At 53.3% G+C, this 17,941-nt stretch overlaps 1 protein-coding gene across 1 annotated transcript in view; it reads right to left on the reverse strand.

Annotated features, from left to right (window-relative positions):
- LOC311121601 (kinesin-associated protein 3-like) overlaps window positions 1–16,690 on the reverse strand; it is a gene marked incomplete at its 5' end in the record, with an annotated part of 51,550 nt that extends 34,860 nt beyond the window's left edge. Inside the window, 4 exons of the mRNA XM_084196065.1 lie at window positions 8,858–8,956; window positions 9,707–9,831; window positions 11,309–11,408; window positions 16,549–16,690. Of these exons, the coding sequence (XP_084052191.1) occupies window positions 8,858–8,956; window positions 9,707–9,831; window positions 11,309–11,408; window positions 16,549–16,690 (466 nt within the window). The remainder of the gene's footprint in view (window positions 1–8,857; window positions 8,957–9,706; window positions 9,832–11,308; window positions 11,409–16,548) is intronic.
- Between the last annotated feature and the right edge of the window lie 1,251 nt (window positions 16,691–17,941).

Below are 17,941 nucleotides of genomic sequence, written 5' to 3' on the forward strand. Positions count from 1 at the left end.
CAGGAGGATCATCTCAGTCAGGTTCAACAACAGGTACAGAGCAACTAGAGAACAGGAGGATCATCTCAGCCAGGTTCAACAACAGGGACAGAGCAACTAGAGAACAGGAGGATCATCTCAGCCAGGTTCAACAACAGGGACAGAGCAACTAGAGAACAGGAGGATCATCTCAGCCAGGTTCAACAACAGGGACAGAGCAACTAGAGAACAGGAGGATCATCTCAGCCAGGTTCAACAACAGGGACAGAGCAACTAGAGAACAGGAGGATCATCTCAGCCAGGTTCAACAACAGGGACAGAGCAACTAGAGGACAGGAGGATCATCTCAGCCAGGTTCAACAACAGGGACAGCTACTAGAGAACAGGAGGATCATCTCAGCCAGGTTCAACAACAGGGACAGCTACTAGAGAACAGGAGGATCATCTCAGCCAGGTTCAACAACAGGGACAGCTACTAGAGAACAGGAGGATCATCTCAGCCAGGTTCAACAACAGGGACAGAGCAACTAGAGGACAGGAGGATCATCTCAGCCAGGTTCAACAACAGGGACAGCTACTAGAGAACAGGAGGATCATCTCAGCCAGGTTCAACAACAGGGACAGCTACTAGAGAACAGGAGGATCATCTCAGCCAGGTTCAACAACAGGGACAGCTACTAGAGAACAGGAGGATCATCTCAGCCAGGTTCAACAACAGGGACAGCTACTAGAGAACAGGAGGATCATCTCAGCCAGGTTCAACAACAGGGACAGCTACTAGAGAACAGGAGGATCATCTCAGTCAGGTTCAACAACAGGGACAGAGCTACTAGAGAACAGGAGGATCATCTCAGCCAGGTTCAACAACAGGGACAGAGCAACTAGAGAACAGGAGGATCATCTCAGCCAGGTTCAACAACAGGGACAGAGCAACTAGAGAACAGGAGGATCATCTCAGCCAGGTTCAACAACAGGGACAGAGCAACTAGAGAACAGGAGGATCATCTCAGCCAGGTTCAACAACAGGGACAGAGCAACTAGAGGACAGGAGGATCATCTCAGCCAGGTTCAACAACAGGGACAGCTACTAGAGAACAGGAGGATCATCTCAGCCAGGTTCAACAACAGGGACAGCTACTAGAGAACAGGAGGATCATCTCAGTCAGGTTCAACAACAGGGACAGAGCAACTAGAGAACAGGAGGATCATCTCAGCCAGGTTCAACAACAGGGACAGAGCAACTAGAGAACAGGAGGATCATCTCAGCCAGGTTCAACAACAGGGACAGAGCAACTAGAGAACAGGAGGATCATCTCAGCCAGGTTCAACAACAGGGACAGCTACTAGAGAACAGGAGGATCATCTCAGCCAGGTTCAACAACAGGGACAGCTACTAGAGAACAGGAGGATCATCTCAGCCAGGTTCAACAACAGGGACAGCTACTAGAGAACAGGAGGATCATCTCAGTCAGGTTCAACAACAGGGACAGCTACTAGAGAACAGGAGGATCATCTCAGTCAGGTTCAACAACAGGGACAGCTACTAGAGAACAGGAGGATCATCTCAGTCAGGTTCAACAACAGGGACAGCTACTAGAGAACAGGAGGATCATCTCAGTCAGGTTCAACAACAGGGACAGCTACTAGAGAACAGGAGGATCATCTCAGTCAGGTTCAACAACAGGGACAGCTACTAGAGAACAGGAGGATCATCTCAGCCAGGTTCAACAACAGGTACAGAGCAACTAGAGAACAGGAGGATCATCTCAGCCAGGTTCAACAACAGGGACAGCTACTAGAGAACAGGAGGATCATCTCAGCCAGGTTCAACAACAGGGACAGAGCAACTAGAGGACAGGAGGATCATCTCAGCCAGGTTCAACAACAGGGACAGCTACTAGAGAACAGGAGGATCATCTCAGCCAGGTTCAACAACAGGGACAGCTACTAGAGAACAGGAGGATCATCTCAGCCAGGTTCAACAACAGGGACAGCTACTAGAGAACAGGAGGATCATCTCAGCCAGGTTCAACAACAGGGACAGCTACTAGAGAACAGGAGGATCATCTCAGCCAGGTTCAACAACAGGGACAGAGCAACTAGAGAACAGGAGGATCATCTCAGCCAGGTTCAACAACAGGGACAGAGCAACTAGAGAACAGGAGGATCATCTCAGCCAGGTTCAACAACAGGGACAGAGCAACTAGAGAACAGGAGGATCATCTCAGCCAGGTTCAACAACAGGGACAGCTACTAGAGAACAGGAGGATCATCTCAGCCAGGTTCAACAACAGGGACAGCTACTAGAGAACAGGAGGATCATCTCAGCCAGGTTCAACAACAGGGACAGCTACTAGAGAACAGGAGGATCATCTCAGCCAGGTTCAACAACAGGGACAGAGCAACTAGAGAACAGGAGGATCATCTCAGCCAGGTTCAACAACAGGGACAGAGCAACTAGAGAACAGGAGGATCATCTCAGTCAGGTTCAACAACAGGGACAGCTACTAGAGAACAGGAGGATCATCTCAGCCAGGTTCAACAACAGGGACAGCTACTAGAGAACAGGAGGATCATCTCAGCCAGGTTCAACAACAGGGACAGCTACTAGAGAACAGGAGGATCATCTCAGCCAGGTTCAACAACAGGGACAGAGCAACTAGAGAACAGGAGGATCATCTCAGCCAGGTTCAACAACAGGGACAGCTACTAGAGAACAGGAGGATCATCTCAGCCAGGTTCAACAACAGGGACAGCTACTAGAGAACAGGAGGATCATCTCAGCCAGGTTCAACAACAGGGACAGCTACTAGAGAACAGGAGGATCATCTCAGTCAGGTTCAACAACAGGGACAGCTACTAGAGAACAGGGAGTTCTAAATGCCCATTCAGCTACACAGGGTAGGAGGACAGAGATTCTATTTCAAATCCATTCCATCTTCCAGAGCTGTCCAGAGCTCAAGTAGACCAGTATCCTGCCTAAACAAGGTCTGCTAACAACTAGATCGCTGTGAGCAACATGGCAGAAGAAGGGTAGAAGGCCAGGTACAACTATGAATGTTACCTCTGAGCAGCTGCTCCGGTTTGACCAGAGGTCCCTGGTTCTTCTTAAAGGGTTAGGGGTTATACTGTGGGTTAGGGTTATACTGTGGGGTTAAGGGTATCCTGTGGGGTTAGGGGTTAGGGATATACTGTGGGGTTAGGGTTATACTGTGGGATTAGGGGTCAGGGTTATACTGTGGGGTTAGGGGTCAGGGTTATACTGTGGGGTTAGGGTTAGACTGTGGGGTTAGGGTTAGACTGTGGGGTTAGGGGTTAGGGATATACTGTGGGGTTAGGGATAGACTGTGGGATTAGGGGTCAGGGTTAGACTGTGGGGTTAGGGGTTATACTGTGGGGTTAGGGGTTATACTGTGGGGTTAGGGGTCAGGGGTTATACTGTGGGGTTAGGGGTTATACTGTGGGGTTAGGGGTTAGGGTTATACTGTGGGGTTAGGGGTTATACTGTGGGGTTAGGGGTCAGGGGTTATACTGTGGGGTTAGGGGTTATACTGTGGGGTTAGGGGTTAGGGTTATACTGTGGGGTTAGGGGTTAGGGGTTATACTGTGGGGTTAGGGGTTAGGGTTATACTGTGGGGTTAGGGGTTAGACTGTGGGGTTAGGGGTTAGGGATATACTGTGGGGTCAGGGGTTAGGGGTTAGGGATATACTGTGGGGTTAGGGGTTAGGGATATACTGTGGGGTTAGGGGTTAGGGATATACTGTGGGGTCAGGGGTTAGGGATATACTGTGGGGTTAGGGGTTAGGGATATACTGTGGGGTCAGGGGTTAGGGGTTAGGGATATACTGTGGGGTCAGGGGTTAGGGATATACTGTGGGGTCAGGGGTTAGGGATATACTGTGGGGTTAGCGGTTAGGGTTATACTGTGGGGTTAGGGGTTAGGGATATACTGTGGGGTCAGGGGTTAGGGATATACTGTGGGGTCAGGGGTTAGGGATATACTGTGGGGTTAGGGGTTAGGGATATACTGTGGGGTCAGGGGTTAGGGATATACTGTGGGGTTAGGGTTATACTGTGGGGTCAGGGGTTAGGGATATACTGTGGGGTCAGGGTTAGGGATATACTGTGGGGTTAGGGGTCAGGGGTTAGGGATATACTGTGGGGTTAGGGGTTAGGGTTATACTGTGGGGTTAGGGGTTAGGGATATACTGTGGGGTTAGGGGTTAGGGGTTAGGGTTATACTGTGGGGTTAGGGTTATACTGTGGGGTTAGGGGTCAGGGGTTAGGGATATACTGTGGGGTTAGGGGTTAGGGTTATACTGTGGGGTTAGGGGTTAGGGATATACTGTGGGGTCAGGGGTTAGGGATATACTGTGGGGTTAGGGGTTAGGGATATACTGTGGGGTCAGGGGTTAGGGTTATACTGTGGGGTTAGGGATATACTGTGGGGTTAGGGGTTAGGGATATACTGTGGGGTCAGGGGTTAGGGATATACTGTGGGGTCAGGGGTTAGGGTTATACTGTGGGGTCAGGGGTTAGGGATATACTGTGGGGTTAGGGGTTAGGGATATACTGTGGGGTCAGGGGTCAGGGTTATACTGTGGGGTTAGGGGTTAGGGATATACTGTGGGGTCAGGGGTTAGGGATATACTGTGGGGTCAGGGGTTAGGGGTTATACTGTGGGGTCAGGGGTTAGGGGTTAGGGATATACTGTGGGGTCAGGGGTTAGGGGTTAGGGATATACTGTGGGGTCAGGGGTTAGGGGTTAGGGTTATACTGTGGGGTCAGGGGTTAGGGATATACTGTGGGGTCAGGGGTTAGGGGTTAGGGTTATACTGTGGGGTCAGGGGTTAGGGTTATACTGTGGGGTCAGGGGTTAGGGATATACTGTGGGGTCAGGGGTTAGGGATATACTGTGGGGTTAGGGGTTAGGGGTATACTGTGGGGTTAGGGGTTAGGGATATACTGTGGGGTCAGGGGTTAGGGGTTATACTGTGGGGTTAGGGGTTAGGGATATACTGTGGGGTCAGGGGTTAGGGGTTAGGGATATACTGTGGGGTCAGGGGTTAGGGATATACTGTGGGGTTAGGGGTTAGGGATATACTGTGGGGTTAGGGGTTAGGGATATACTGTGGGGTCAGGGGTTAGGGATATACTGTGGGGTCAGGGGTTAGGGGTTATACTGTGGGGTTAGGGGTTAGGGGTTAGGGATATACTGTGGGGTCAGGGGTTAGGGGTTAGGGATATACTGTGGGGTCAGGGGTTAGGGATATACTGTGGGGTTAGGGGTTAGGGATATACTGTGGGGTTAGGGGTTAGGGATATACTGTGGGGTCAGGGGTTAGGGATATACTGTGGGGTCAGGGGTTAGGGGTTATACTGTGGGGTCAGGGGTTAGGGATATACTGTGGGGTCAGGGGTTAGGGGTTATACTGTGGGGTCAGGGGTTAGGGTTATACTGTGGGGTCAGGGGTTAGGGATATACTGTGGGGTCAGGGGTTAGGGATATACTGTGGGGTTAGGGGTTAGGGATATACTGTGGGGTCAGGGGTTAGGGATATACTGTGGGGTTAGGGGTTAGGGGTTATACTGTGGGGTTAGGGGTTAGGGATATACTGTGGGGTCAGGGGTTAGGGATATACTGTGGGGTTAGGGTTATACTGTGGGGTTAGGGTTATACTGTGGGGTCAGGGGTTAGGGATATACTGTGGGGTCAGGGGTTAGGGGTTTTACTGTGGGGTTAGGGGTTAGGGATATACTGTGGGGTCAGGGGTTAGGGATATACTGTGGGGTCAGGGGTTAGGGATATACTGTGGGGTTAGGGGTTAGGGATATACTGTGGGGTTAGGGGTTAGGGATATACTGTGGGGTCAGGGGTTAGGGATATACTGTGGGGTCAGGGGTTAGGGATATACTGTGGGGTCAGGGGTTAGGGGTTAGGGGTTATACTGTGGGGTCAGGGGTTAGGGATATACTGTGGGGTCAGGGGTTAGGGTTATACTGTGGGGTTAGGGGTTAGGGGTTAGGGATATACTGTGGGGTCAGGGGTTAGGGGTTAGGGATATACTGTGGGGTCAGGGGTTAGGGATATACTGTGGGGTTAGGGGTTAGGGATATACTGTGGGGTTAGGGGTTAGGGATATACTGTGGGGTCAGGGGTTAGGGATATACTGTGGGGTCAGGGGTTAGGGGTTATACTGTGGGGTTAGGGGTTAGGGGTTAGGGATATACTGTGGGGTCAGGGGTTAGGGGTTAGGGATATACTGTGGGGTCAGGGGTTAGGGATATACTGTGGGGTCAGGGGTTAGGGATATACTGTGGGGTCAGGGGTTAGGGATATACTGTGGGGTTAGGGGTTAGGGGTATACTGTGGGGTTAGGGGTTAGGGATATACTGTGGGGTCAGGGGTTAGGGGTTATACTGTGGGGTTAGGGGTTAGGGGTTAGGGATATACTGTGGGGTCAGGGGTTAGGGGTTAGGGATATACTGTGGGGTCAGGGGTTAGGGATATACTGTGGGGTTAGGGGTTAGGGATATACTGTGGGGTTAGGGGTTAGGGATATACTGTGGGGTCAGGGGTTAGGGATATACTGTGGGGTCAGGGGTTAGGGGTTATACTGTGGGGTTAGGGGTTAGGGGTTAGGGATATACTGTGGGGTCAGGGGTTAGGGGTTAGGGATATACTGTGGGGTCAGGGGTTAGGGATATACTGTGGGGTTAGGGGTTAGGGATATACTGTGGGGTTAGGGGTTAGGGATATACTGTGGGGTCAGGGGTTAGGGATATACTGTGGGGTCAGGGGTTAGGGGTTATACTGTGGGGTCAGGGGTTAGGGATATACTGTGGGGTCAGGGGTTAGGGGTTATACTGTGGGGTCAGGGGTTAGGGTTATACTGTGGGGTCAGGGGTTAGGGATATACTGTGGGGTCAGGGGTTAGGGATATACTGTGGGGTTAGGGGTTAGGGATATACTGTGGGGTCAGGGGTTAGGGATATACTGTGGGGTTAGGGGTTAGGGGTTATACTGTGGGGTTAGGGGTTAGGGATATACTGTGGGGTCAGGGGTTAGGGATATACTGTGGGGTTAGGGTTATACTGTGGGGTTAGGGTTATACTGTGGGGTCAGGGGTTAGGGATATACTGTGGGGTCAGGGGTTAGGGGTTATACTGTGGGGTTAGGGGTTAGGGATATACTGTGGGGTCAGGGGTTAGGGATATACTGTGGGGTCAGGGGTTAGGGATATACTGTGGGGTTAGGGGTTAGGGATATACTGTGGGGTTAGGGGTTAGGGATATACTGTGGGGTCAGGGGTTAGGGATATACTGTGGGGTCAGGGGTTAGGGATATACTGTGGGGTCAGGGGTTAGGGGTTATACTGTGGGGTCAGGGGTTAGGGATATACTGTGGGGTCAGGGGTTAGGGTTATACTGTGGGGTTAGGGGTTAGGGATATACTGTGGGGTCAGGGGTTAGGGGTTAGGGATATACTGTGGGGTCAGGGGTTAGGGATATACTGTGGGGTCAGGGGTTAGGGATATACTGTGGGGTCAGGGGTTAGGGTTATACTGTGGGGTTAGGGGTTAGGGATATACTGTGGGGTCAGGGGTTAGGGATATACTGTGGGGTCAGGGGTTAGGGATATACTGTGGGGTCAGGGGTCAGGGTTATACTGTGGGGTTAGGGGTCAGGGTTATACTGTGGGGTTAGGGGTTAGGGTTATACTGTGGGGTTAGGGGTCAGGGTTATACTGTGGGGTTAGGGGTTAGGGTTATACTGTGGGGTTAGGGGTCAGGGTTATACTGTGGGGTTAGGGGTCAGGGTTATACTGTGGGGTTAGGGGTCAGGGTTATACTGTGGGGTTAGGGGTCAGGGTTATACTGTGGGGTCAGGGGTTAGGGATATACTGTGGGGTCAGGGGTTAGGGATATACTGTGGGGTCAGGGGTTAGGGATATACTGTGGGGTCAGGGGTTAGGGATATACTGTGGGGTCAGGGGTTAGGGATATACTGTGGGGTCAGGGGTCAGGGGTTAGGGATATACTGTGGGGTCAGGGGTCAGGGGTTAGGGATATACTGTGGGGTTAGGGGTTAGGGATATACTGTTGGGTCAGGGGTTAGGGATATACTGTGGGGTCAGGGGTTAGGGATATACTGTGGGGTCAGGGGTTAGGGATATACTGTGGGGTCAGGGGTTAGGGATATACTGTGGGGTCAGGGGTTAGGGATATACTGTGGGGTCAGGGGTCAGGGGTTAGGGATATACTGTGGGGTTAGGGATATACTGTGGGGTTAGGGGTTAGGGATATACTGTGGGGTCAGGGGTTAGGGATATACTGTGGGGTCAGGGGTTAGGGATATACTGTGGGGTCAGGGGTTAGGGATATACTGTGGGGTCAGGGGTTAGGGATATACTGTGGGGTCAGGGGTTAGGGATATACTGTGGGGTCAGGGGTTAGGGATATACTGTGGGGTCAGGGGTTAGGGATATACTGTGGGGTTAGGGTTATACTGTGTGGTTAGGGTTATACTGTGGGGTTAGGGGTTAGGGATATACTGTGGGGTCAGGGGTTAGGGATATACTGTGGGGTCAGGGGTTAGGGATATACTGTGGGGTTAGGGTTATACTGTGGGGTTAGGGGTTAGGGGTTAGGGATATACTGTGGGGTTAGGGGTTAGGGATATACTGTGGGTTAGGGGTTAGGGATATACTGTGGGGTCAGGGGTTAGGGGTTAGGGTTATACTGTGGGTTAGGGGTTAGGGATATACTGTGGGTTAGGGGTTAGGGATATACTGTGGGGTTAGGGGTTAGGGATATACTGTGGGGTTAGGGGTTAGGGATATACTGTGGGGTCAGGGGTTAGGGGTTAGACTGGTACCTCTCAGCAGCTGCTCCTGTTTTACCAGTAGTCCCTGGTACTTCTTAAAGGCCTTCTCATGTTCCTTCCTCAAGGCCTGGTTGTCAGGGTCGTCTTCACGTAGTTACAGTCAAGGAAGGGCTCTGACTGACTGACTGATTTATTTATTATTGACAAAACAGCAACAGTAAAGGGGGTACATGGAAAAACTGACACACCCTGGGATCAGCATCCATTCATTTCCCACAGCAAACGGTTATTTATCATCACTTAGAAAACCATGCAGGGGTGTTCAATGTCAGTCCTGAAGGGCCAAAACACTGCAGGGGTGTTCAATGTCAGTCCTGAAGGGCCAAAACACTGCACGGGTGTTCAATGTCAGTCCTGGAGGGCCAAAACACTTCTGATTTTCATCCACTCCTTCTAATCAGGGACTGATTCAGACCAGGGACACCAGGTGAGTGGAATTAATGACCAGGGGACCAACATTTAACAGCCCTGCATTAAAGGATATACGTCTCCTAACCCTGACCCTGACCCCGACCCAGACCCCGACCCAGACCCTGACCCTGACCCCTACCCCGACCCAGACCCAGACCCAGACCCTGACCCTGACCCCGACCTGACCCTTACCCAGACCCAGACCCAGACCCTGACCCCGACCCAGACCCCGACCCAGACCCCGACCTGACCCTTACCCAGACCCAGACCCTGACCCCGACCCAGACCCAGACCCTGACCTGACCCTTACCCAGACCCAGACCCAGGCCCTGACCCCGACCCCGACCCCGACCCCGACCCTGACCCTGACCCCGACCCCGACCCAGACCCCGACCCAGACCCCGACCCTGACCCTGAAGTGAAGGATATATGTCTTGGTCTTCTTCTGCAGTTCGTCCTGCCAGAGGTCGTATCTCTTCAGTTCGTGTTCGATGACATTCATACACAGAGCTCCGATCTTATAGTGGGTCACCAGCCCATGGAACTGGGAGAAACTATATGGAGATAGAAGGATTAGGGTTGAAGTATTAATACTGACATACTAGACTAAATATACTATAGGATAAGTAAACTGTAGACCATGGATCTGGGAGAAACTGGGGTCAGAACAAGGGACAATATACTGAAGGAACACTAATTATCCAGAGCGACTTACAGTTAGTGAGTGCATACATACTTTTTTTTTTTTTTCCATACTGGCCCCCCGTGGGAATCGAACCCACAACCCTGGCGTTGCAAACGCCATGCTCTACCAACTGAGCTACATCCCTGCCGGCCGTTCCCTCCCCTACCCTGGACGACGCTGGGCCAACTGTGCGCCGCCCCATGGGGTCTCCCTAAGGTTACCCAAATGACAACCTGTTGGTGACCTGTCATTCAGAGACCCACAGACACACCTGTTCTTTTTCATGTTATTTTGGCATATCAGTTTGGAAACAATGTAAAAAATTATCTGTAGGAGGAATGTATTTGGTGGAGGTAATTAAGCTGGGAATGTACTGAGTAAAGGAAAGGTTGCGGTCACTGATACGGGTGGAGAGATGTGGATTAGTGAGGAATGGAGGGCCGAGGTCAGGTCAGGTCACGTTAAGGGAGAAGGAACAGTTTATTACCCACATCACTTCACTTCCTGCCTAGAAATGAAGATGGGGAAGGAGGTCACCTAAATTAGAGCACACACACTACAGTTCAAAGGTTTGGGGTCACTTAGAAATGTCCTTGTTTTCGAAAGAAAAGCAATTTGTTTGTCCATTAAAATAACATCAAATTGATCGGAAATACATGTAGACATTGTTAATGTTGTAAATGGCTATTGTAGCTGGAAACTGCAGATTTTTTATGGAATATCTACATAGGCGTACAGAGGCCCATTATCAGCAACCATCAGTCCTGTGCTCCAATGGCACGCTGTGTTTGCTAATCCAACTTTATCATTTAAAAAGGCTAATTGATCATTAGAAAACCCTTTTGCAATTAAGTTAGCACAGCTAAAAACTGTTGTGCTGATTAAAGAAGCAATAAAACTGGCCTTCTTCAGACTAGTTGAGTATCTGGAGCATCAGCAATTGTGGGTTCGATTACAGGCTCAAATCGGCCAGAAACAAATAACTTTCTTCTGAAACTCGTCAGTCTATTCTTGTTCTGAGAAATGAAGGCGACTCCGGGATGCTGACCCTCTAGGCAGAGTTGCAAAGAAAAAGCCATATCTCAGACTGCCCTGTGATTGGATATAATACATTTGAATGAGATTAACAGCAGTTGGCAGCATTCTATAAGCCTGAATAGAGATGTAGCATTTACACTCCACTACCACTGAATGTAACAACAGAAAAGCGAAAGGCCTTCTGAGTAAAGCTGTCCTATAGCCTAGCAGTTAGAAAGGTGAGCTAGCAACCGGAGGGTGATGAGTCAACAGGAAAATGATGTTTGTCCCAATGCTGTCCCTCCCTTCTCCCCACCTCTATTATTTACCTGGAAAAGCAGAAGAAGACATAGATGATGGTGGTGGCAAGCTCAACACTCTGCTTCCAGTCCTCCCGCAGCACTCTGGCCAGGGCTCCTAGAGCCGTTTCTACAGGACAGACAGAGACACACACACAGACACACAGAACATTAGACATACGGACAAGAGCAGGGCCACTGTCCTGCTGGTTTAATATGCATATACTGCAAACCCTCTCCATCTCTCCCCTCTCCGTCTCTCCCCTCTCCATCTCTCCCCTCTCCTTCTCCCCTCTCCCCTCTCCTTCTCCGTCTCTCCCCTCTCCCCTCTCCTTCTCTCCCCTCTCCCCTCTCCCTTCTCCCCTCTCCCTTCTCCCCTCTCCTTCTCCGTCTCTCCCCTCTCCCCTCTCCCTTCTCCCCTCTCCCTTCTCCCCTCTCCCCTCTCCTTCTCCGTCTCTCCCCTCTCCTTCTCCGTCTCTCCCCTCTCCCCTCTCCTTCTCCGTCTCTCCCCTCTCCTTCTCCGTCTCTCCCCTCTCCATCTCTCCCCTCTCCGTCTCTCCCCTCTCCTTCTCCGTCTCTCCCCTCTCCTTCTCCATCTCTCCCCTCTCCCCTCTCCTTCTCCGTCTCTCCCCTCTCCCCTCTCCTTCTCCGTCTCTCCCCTCTCCTTCTCCGTCTCTCCGCTCTCCATCTCTCCCCTCTCCATCTCTCCCCTCTCCTTCTCCGTCTCTCCCCTCTCCTTCTCCGTCTCTCCCCTCTCCTTCTCCATCTCTCCCCTCTCCCCTGTCCATCTCTCCCCTCTCCCCTCTCCCCTCTCCTTCTCCGTCTCTCCCCTCTCCCCTCTCCTTCTCCGTCTCTCCCCTCTCCGTCTCCTTCTCCCCTCTCCCTTCTCCCTTCTCCCCTCTCCCCTCTCCTTCTCCATCTCTCCCCTCTCCCCTCTCCTTCTCCATCTCTCCCCTCTCCGTCTCTCCCCTCTCCATCTCTCCCCTCTCCCCTCTCCTTCTCCGTCTCTCCCCTCTCCCCTCTCCTTCTCCGTCTCTCCCCTCTCCTTCTCCATCTCTCCCCTCTCCCCTCTCCATCTCTCCCCTCTCCTTCTCCGTCTCTCCCCTCTCCTTCTCCGTCTCTCCCCTCTCCGTCTCTCCCCTCTCCTTCTCCATCTCTCCGTCTCTCCCCTCTCTTTCTCCATCTCTCCCCTCTCCGTCTCTCCCCTCTCCCCTCTCCTTCTCCATCTCTCCCTTCTCCCCTCTCCTTCTCCATCTCTCCGTCTCTCCCCTCTCCTTCTCCATCTCTCCCCTCTCCGTCTCTCCCCTCTCCTTCTCCATCTCTCCCCTCTCCTTCTCCCCTCTCCCCTCTCCTTCTCCATCTCTCCCCTCTCCCCTCTCCTTCTCCATCTCTCCCCTCTCCCCTCTCCATCTCTCCCCTCTCCCCTCTCCTTCTCCGTCTCTCCCCTCTCCCCTCTCTTTCTCCGTCTCTCCCCTCTCCTTCTCCGTCTCTCCCCTCTCCTTCTCCGTCTCTCCCCTCTCCTTCTCCATCTCTCCCCTCTCCGTCTCTCCCCTCTCCATCTCTCCCCTCTCCTTCTCCGTCTCTCCCCTCTCCTTCTCCGTCTCTCCCCTCTCCATCTCTCGCCTCTCCTTCTCCATCTCTCCCCTCTCCTTCTCCGTCTCTCCCCTCTCCGTCTCTCCCCTCTCCTTCTCCGTCTCTCCCCTCTCCCCTCTCCTTCTCCGTCTCTCCCCTCTCCTTCTCCGTCTCTCCCCTCTCCCTCTCCGTCTCTCTCCTCTTCGTCTCTCCCCTCTCCCCTCTCCTTCTCCGTCTCTCCCCTCTCCTTCTCCGTCTCTCCCCTCTCCTTCTCCGTCTCTCCCCTCTCCTTCTCCGTCTCTCCCCTCTCCTTCTCCGTCTCTCCCCTCTCCCCTCTCCTTCTCCGTCTCTCCCCTCTCCCCTCTCCTTCTCCGTCTCTCCCCTCTCCTTCTCCGTCTCTCTCCTCTCCTTCTCCCCTCTCCCCTCTCCTTCTCCATCTCTCCCCTCTCCATCTCTCCCCTCTCCGTCTCTCCCCTCTCCTTCTCCATCTCTCCCCTCTCCATCTCTCCCCTCTCCTTCTCCGTCTCTCCCCTCTCCTTCTCCGTCTCTCCCCTCTCCCCTCTCCTTCTCCGTCTCTCCCCTCTCCGTCTCTCCCCTCTCCTTCTCCGTCTCTCCCCTCTCCTTCTCCCCTCTCCTTCTCCATCTCTCCCCTCTCCCCTCTCCTTCTCCATCTCTCCCCTCTCCATATCTCCCCTCTCCCCTCTCCTTCTCCATCTCTCCCCTCTCCCCTCTCCATCTCTCCCCTCTCCCCTCTCCTTCTCCATCTCTCCCCTCTCCGTCTCTCCCCTCTCCATCTCTCCGTCTCTCCCCTCTCCCCTCTCCGTCTCTCCCCTCTCCTTCTCCGTCTCTCCCCTCTCCTTCTCTGTCTCTCCCCTCTCCTTCTCCGTCTCTCCCCTCTCCTTCTCCATCTCTCCCCTCTCCTTCTCCGTCTCTCCTCTCCTTCTCCGTCTCTCCCCTCTCCGTCTCTCCCCTCTCCTCTCTCCCCTCTCCGTCTCTCCCCTCTCCCCTCTCCTTCTCCGTCTCTCCCCTCTCCTTCTCCGTCTCTCCCCTCTCCTTCTCCGTCTCTCCCCTCTCCATCTCTCCCCTCTCCTCTCTCCCCTCTCCGTCTCTCCCCTCTCCTTCTCCGTCTCTCCCCTCTCCCCTCTCCTTCTCTGTCTCTCCCCTCTCCTTCTCCGTCTCTCCCCTCTCCATCTCTCCCCTCTCCCCTCTCCTTCTCCCCTCTCCCCTCTCCGTCTCTCCCCTCTCCCCTCTCCTTCTCCGTATCTCCCCTCTCCGTCTCTCCCCTCTCCTTCTCCCCTCTCTCTTCTCCTTCTCTCCCTTCTCCTTCTCCATCTCTCCCCTCTCCCCTCTCCTTCTCCGTCTCTCCCCTCTCCTTCTCCGTCTCTCCCCTCTCCTTCTCCATCTCTCCCCTCTCCCCTCTCCCTTCTCCATCTCTCCCCTCTCCTTCTCCGTCTCTCCCCTCTCCTTCTCCATCTCTCCCCTCTCCCCTCTCCATCTCTCCCCTCTCCTTCTCCGTCTCTCCCCTCTCCTTCTCCCCTCTCCCCTCTCCTTCTCCATCTCTCCCCTCTCCTTCTCCATCTCTCCCCTCTCCCCTCTCCATCTCTCCCCTCTCCCCTCTCCTTCTCTCCCCTCTCCCCTCTCCTTCTCCGTCTCTCCCCTCTCCTTCTCCGTCTCTCCCCTCTCCTTCTCCGTCTCTCCCCTCTCCCCTCTCCTTCTCCCCTCTCCCTTCTCCCCTCTCCCCTCTCCTTCTCCGTCTCTCCCCTCTCCTTCTCCGTCTCTCCCCTCTCCGTCTCTCCCCTCTCCGTCTCTCCCCTCTCCTTCTCCGTCTCTCCCCTCTCCTTCTCCATCTCTCCCCTCTCCCCTCTCCTTCTCCGTCTCTCCCCTCTCCCCTCTCCATCTCTCCCCTCTCCTTCTCCGTCTCTCCCCTCTCCTTCTCCCCTCTCCCCTCTCCTTCTCCATCTCTCCCCTCTCCCCTCTCCTTCTCCATCTCTCCCCTCTCCATCTCTCCCCTCTCCCCTCTCACCTCTCCTTCTCCGTCTCTCCCCTCTCCCCTCTCCTTCTCCGTCTCTCCCCTCTCCGTCTCTCCCCTCTCCTTCTCCGTCTCTCCCCTCTCCCCTCTCCTTCTCCCCTCTCCCTTCTCCCCTCTCCCCTCTCCTTCTCCGTCTCTCCCCTCTCCTTCTCCGTCTCTCCCCTCTCCGTCTCTCCCCTCTCCTTCTCCGTCTCTCCCCTCTCCCCTCTCCTTCTCCGTCTCTCCCCTCTCCTTCTCCATCTCTCCCCTCTCCGTCTCTCCCCTCTCCTTCTCCATCTCTCCCCTCTCCGTCTCTCCCCTCTCCTTCTCCATCTCTCCCCTCTCCGTCTCTCCCCTCTCCTTCTCCATCTCTCCCCTCTCCGTCTCTCCCCTCTCCTTCTCCATCTCTCCCCTCTCCATCTCTCCCCTCTCCGTCTCTCCCCTCTCCATCTCTCCCCTCTCCTTCTCCGGCTCTCCCCTCTCCTTCTCCGTCTCTCCCCTCTCCTTCTCCATCTCTCCCCTCTCCGTCTCTCCCCTCTCCTTCTCCATCTCTCCCCTCTCACCTCTCCTTCTCCGTCTCTCCCCTCTCCCCTCTCCGTCTCTCTCCTCTCCGTCTCTCCCCTCTCCGTCTCTCCCCTCTCCCCTCTCCTTCTCTCCCCTCTCCCCTCTCCTTCTCCGTCTCTCCCCTCTCCTTCTCCGTCTCTCCCCTCTCCCCTCTCCTTCTCTGTCTCTCCCCTCTCCTTCTCCCCTCTCCCCTCTCCTTCTCCATCTCTCCCCTCTCCTTCTCTCCCCTCTCCCTTCTCCGTCTCTCCCCTCTCCGTCTCCGTCTCTCCCCTCTCCCCTCTCCGTCTCTCCCCTCTCCTTCTCCGTCTCTCCCCTCTCCTTCTCCCCTCTCCCCTCTCCTTCTCCATCTCTCCCCTCTCCTTCTCCATCTCTCCCCTCTCCCCTCTCCATATCTCCCCTCTTCCCTCTCCTTCTCCATCTCTCCCCTCTCCCCTCTCCCCTCTCCTTCTCCATCTCTCCCCTCTCCCCTCTCCATCTCTCCTCCCCTCTCCGTCTCTCCCCTCTACGTCTCTCCCCTCTCCGTCTCTCCCCTCTCCTTCTCTGTCTCTCCCCTCTCCTTCTCCGTCTCTCCCCTCTCTGCCTCTCCCCTCTCCTTCTGCATCTCTCCCCTCTCCTTCTCCGTCTCTCCCCTCTCCGTCTCTCCCCTCTCCGTCTCTCCTCTCTCCCCTCTCCGTCTCTCCCCTCTCCTTCTCCGTCTCTCCCCTCTCCCCTCTCCTTCTCTCCCCTCTCCTTCTCTGTCTCTCCCCTCTCCTTCTCCGTCTCTCCCCTCTCCATCTCTCCCCTCTCCTCTCTCCCCTCTCCGTCTCTCCCCTCTCCCCTCTCCTTCTCCGTCTCTCCCCTCTCCTTCTCCGTCTCTCCCCTCTCCTTCTCTGTCTCTCCCCTCTCCTTCTCTGTCTCTCCCCTCTCCTTCTCCGTCTCTCCCCTCTCTGCCTCTCCCCTCTCCTTCTCCATCTCTCCCCTCTCCTTCTCCGTCTCTCCCCTCTCCATCTCTCCCCTCTCCCCTCTCCGTCTCTCCCCTCTCCGTCTCTCCCCTCTCCTTCTCCCCTCTCCCCTCTCCCCTCTCCCCTCTCCGTCTCTCCCCTCTCCCCTCTCCCCTCTCCCTTCTCCGTCTCTCCCCTCTCCTTACCATTCTGCAGTAGTTCCTCCAGATTATCAGGGTTCCTGGCCAGGTGTAGGATGAGTGTAGCTCCTTTCACCTTCTCCTCCATACCTTCATACAGCAGCTCAACATACTCTTCCACCTTGTTGATGTTAGCCTCCTCATCTATCTAGAACAGAGAGACACCTGGTTGATTTTAGCTTCCTCATCTATCTAGAACAGAGACACCTTGTTGATTTTAGCTTCCTCATCTATCTAGAACAGAGACACCTTGTTGATGTTAGCCTCCTCATCTATCTAAAACAGAGACACCTTGTTGATGTTAGCCTCCTCATCTATCTAGAACAGAGAGACACCTTGTTGATGTTAGCCTCCTCATCTATCTAGAACAGAGAGACACCTTGTTGATTTTAGCTTCCTCATCTATCTAGAACAGAGACACCTTGTTGATGTTAGCCTCCTCATCTATCTAGAACAGAGAGACACCTTGTTGATGTTAGCCTCCTCATCTATCTAGAACAGAGAGACACCTTGTTGATGTTAGCCTCCTCATCTATCTAGAGCAGAGAGACACCTTGTTGATGTTAGCCTCCTCATCTATCTAGAACAGAGACACCTTGTTGATGTTAGCCTCCTCATCTATCTAGAACAGAGACACCTTGTTGATGTTAGCCTCCTCATCTATCTAGAACAGAGAGACACCTTGTTGATGTTAGCCTCCTCATCTATCTAGAACAGAGACACCTTGTTGATGTTAGCCTCCTCATCTATCTAGAACAGAGACACCTTGTTGATGTTAGCCTCCTCATCTATCTAGAACAGAGAGACACCTTGTTGATGTTAGCCTCCTCATCTATCTAGAACAGAGGCACCTTGTTGATGTTAGCCTCCTCATCTATCTAGAACAGAGAGACACCTTGTTGATGTTAGCCTCCTCATCTATCTAGAACAGAGAGACACCTTGTTGATGTTAGCCTCCTCATCTATCTAGAACAGAGAGACACCTTGTTGATGTTAGCCTCCTCATCTATCTAGAACAGAGAGACACCTTGTTGATGTTAGCCTCCTCATCTATCTAGAACAGAGGCACCTTGTTGATGTTAGCCTCCTCATCTATCTAGAACAGAGAGACACCTTGTTGATGTTAGCCTCCTCATCTATCTAGAACAGAGAGACACCTTGTTGATGTTAGCCTCCTCATCTATCTAGAACAGAGAGACACCTTGTTGATGTTAGCCTCCTCATCTATCTAGAACAGAGACACCTTGTTGATGTTAGCCTCCTCATCTATCTAGAACAGAGACACCTTGTTGATGTTAGCCTCCTCATCTATCTAGAACAGAGACACCTTGTTGATGTTAGCCTCCTCATCTATCTAGAACAGAGACACCTTGTTGATGTTAGCCTCCTCATCTATCTA

This window comes from Coregonus lavaretus (genome assembly GCF_964263955.1).
Source record: "Coregonus lavaretus genome assembly, contig: HAP1_SCAFFOLD_2946, whole genome shotgun sequence".
Classification (NCBI taxonomy): domain Eukaryota; kingdom Metazoa; phylum Chordata; class Actinopteri; order Salmoniformes; family Salmonidae; genus Coregonus; species Coregonus lavaretus.